This window comes from Merops nubicus, unplaced genomic scaffold (assembly GCF_000691845.1).
Source record: "Merops nubicus isolate BGI_N331 unplaced genomic scaffold, ASM69184v1 scaffold26693, whole genome shotgun sequence".
NCBI classification, from domain to species: Eukaryota; Metazoa; Chordata; class Aves; order Coraciiformes; family Meropidae; genus Merops; species Merops nubicus.
Window position 1 is genome coordinate 24694 of NW_008598661.1, and position 442 is coordinate 25135.

Genomic DNA, 442 nt, shown 5'->3' on the forward strand with positions numbered 1-442 from the left:
GCTGCAGCTGGGGCTGCCCAGGAGCAAGCCCTCCTCCCAATTCCCACTGGGAAGCAAACTACTCACCATCAGGGAAGAGCTTTGCCTCCACAGGGTCGAGGTCAAGGTCACTTCCACCGGAGTCCTGGGAGTTGGGGCTGTGTGACATCACGGGCCCTGAGAGGGAAAGGAGCCGGGCTCAGACCTCCAGCTGCTGCCATCTGGAGATGATTCCCCCTGGGTCCCCCTGTCCCCCAGCCCCAGGTCCCTGTGGGCAGCCTGGGACACGACTCAAACCTGCCCTGGGAGGTGGGGCAGTTCCCCACTGATCTCCCAGACCAGTGCAGCCGAAGGGAGCTTTTCACAGGGCAAAACACTGACCTGAGACATCGGAGCTGCCTGGGGACATGGCGTCAGGCAAGCAGGTGAAGTCTGTGGATAGGAAGGGGGTTGTGGGGCTCAT

The 442-nt window shown here is 62.2% G+C and overlaps 1 protein-coding gene across 1 annotated transcript in view; it reads right to left on the minus strand.

Moving 5' to 3' along the window:
* Positions 1 to 442, minus strand: part of ELF3 (E74-like factor 3 (ets domain transcription factor, epithelial-specific )) — a 2768-nt gene that overhangs the window by 1199 nt on the left and 1127 nt on the right. The window contains exons 4-5 of the mRNA XM_008937137.1: positions 361 to 438; positions 67 to 156 (exon numbers count right to left, since the gene is read on the minus strand). Coding sequence (XP_008935385.1) covers positions 67 to 156; positions 361 to 438 — 168 coding nt within the window. The remainder of the gene's footprint in view (positions 1 to 66; positions 157 to 360; positions 439 to 442) is intronic.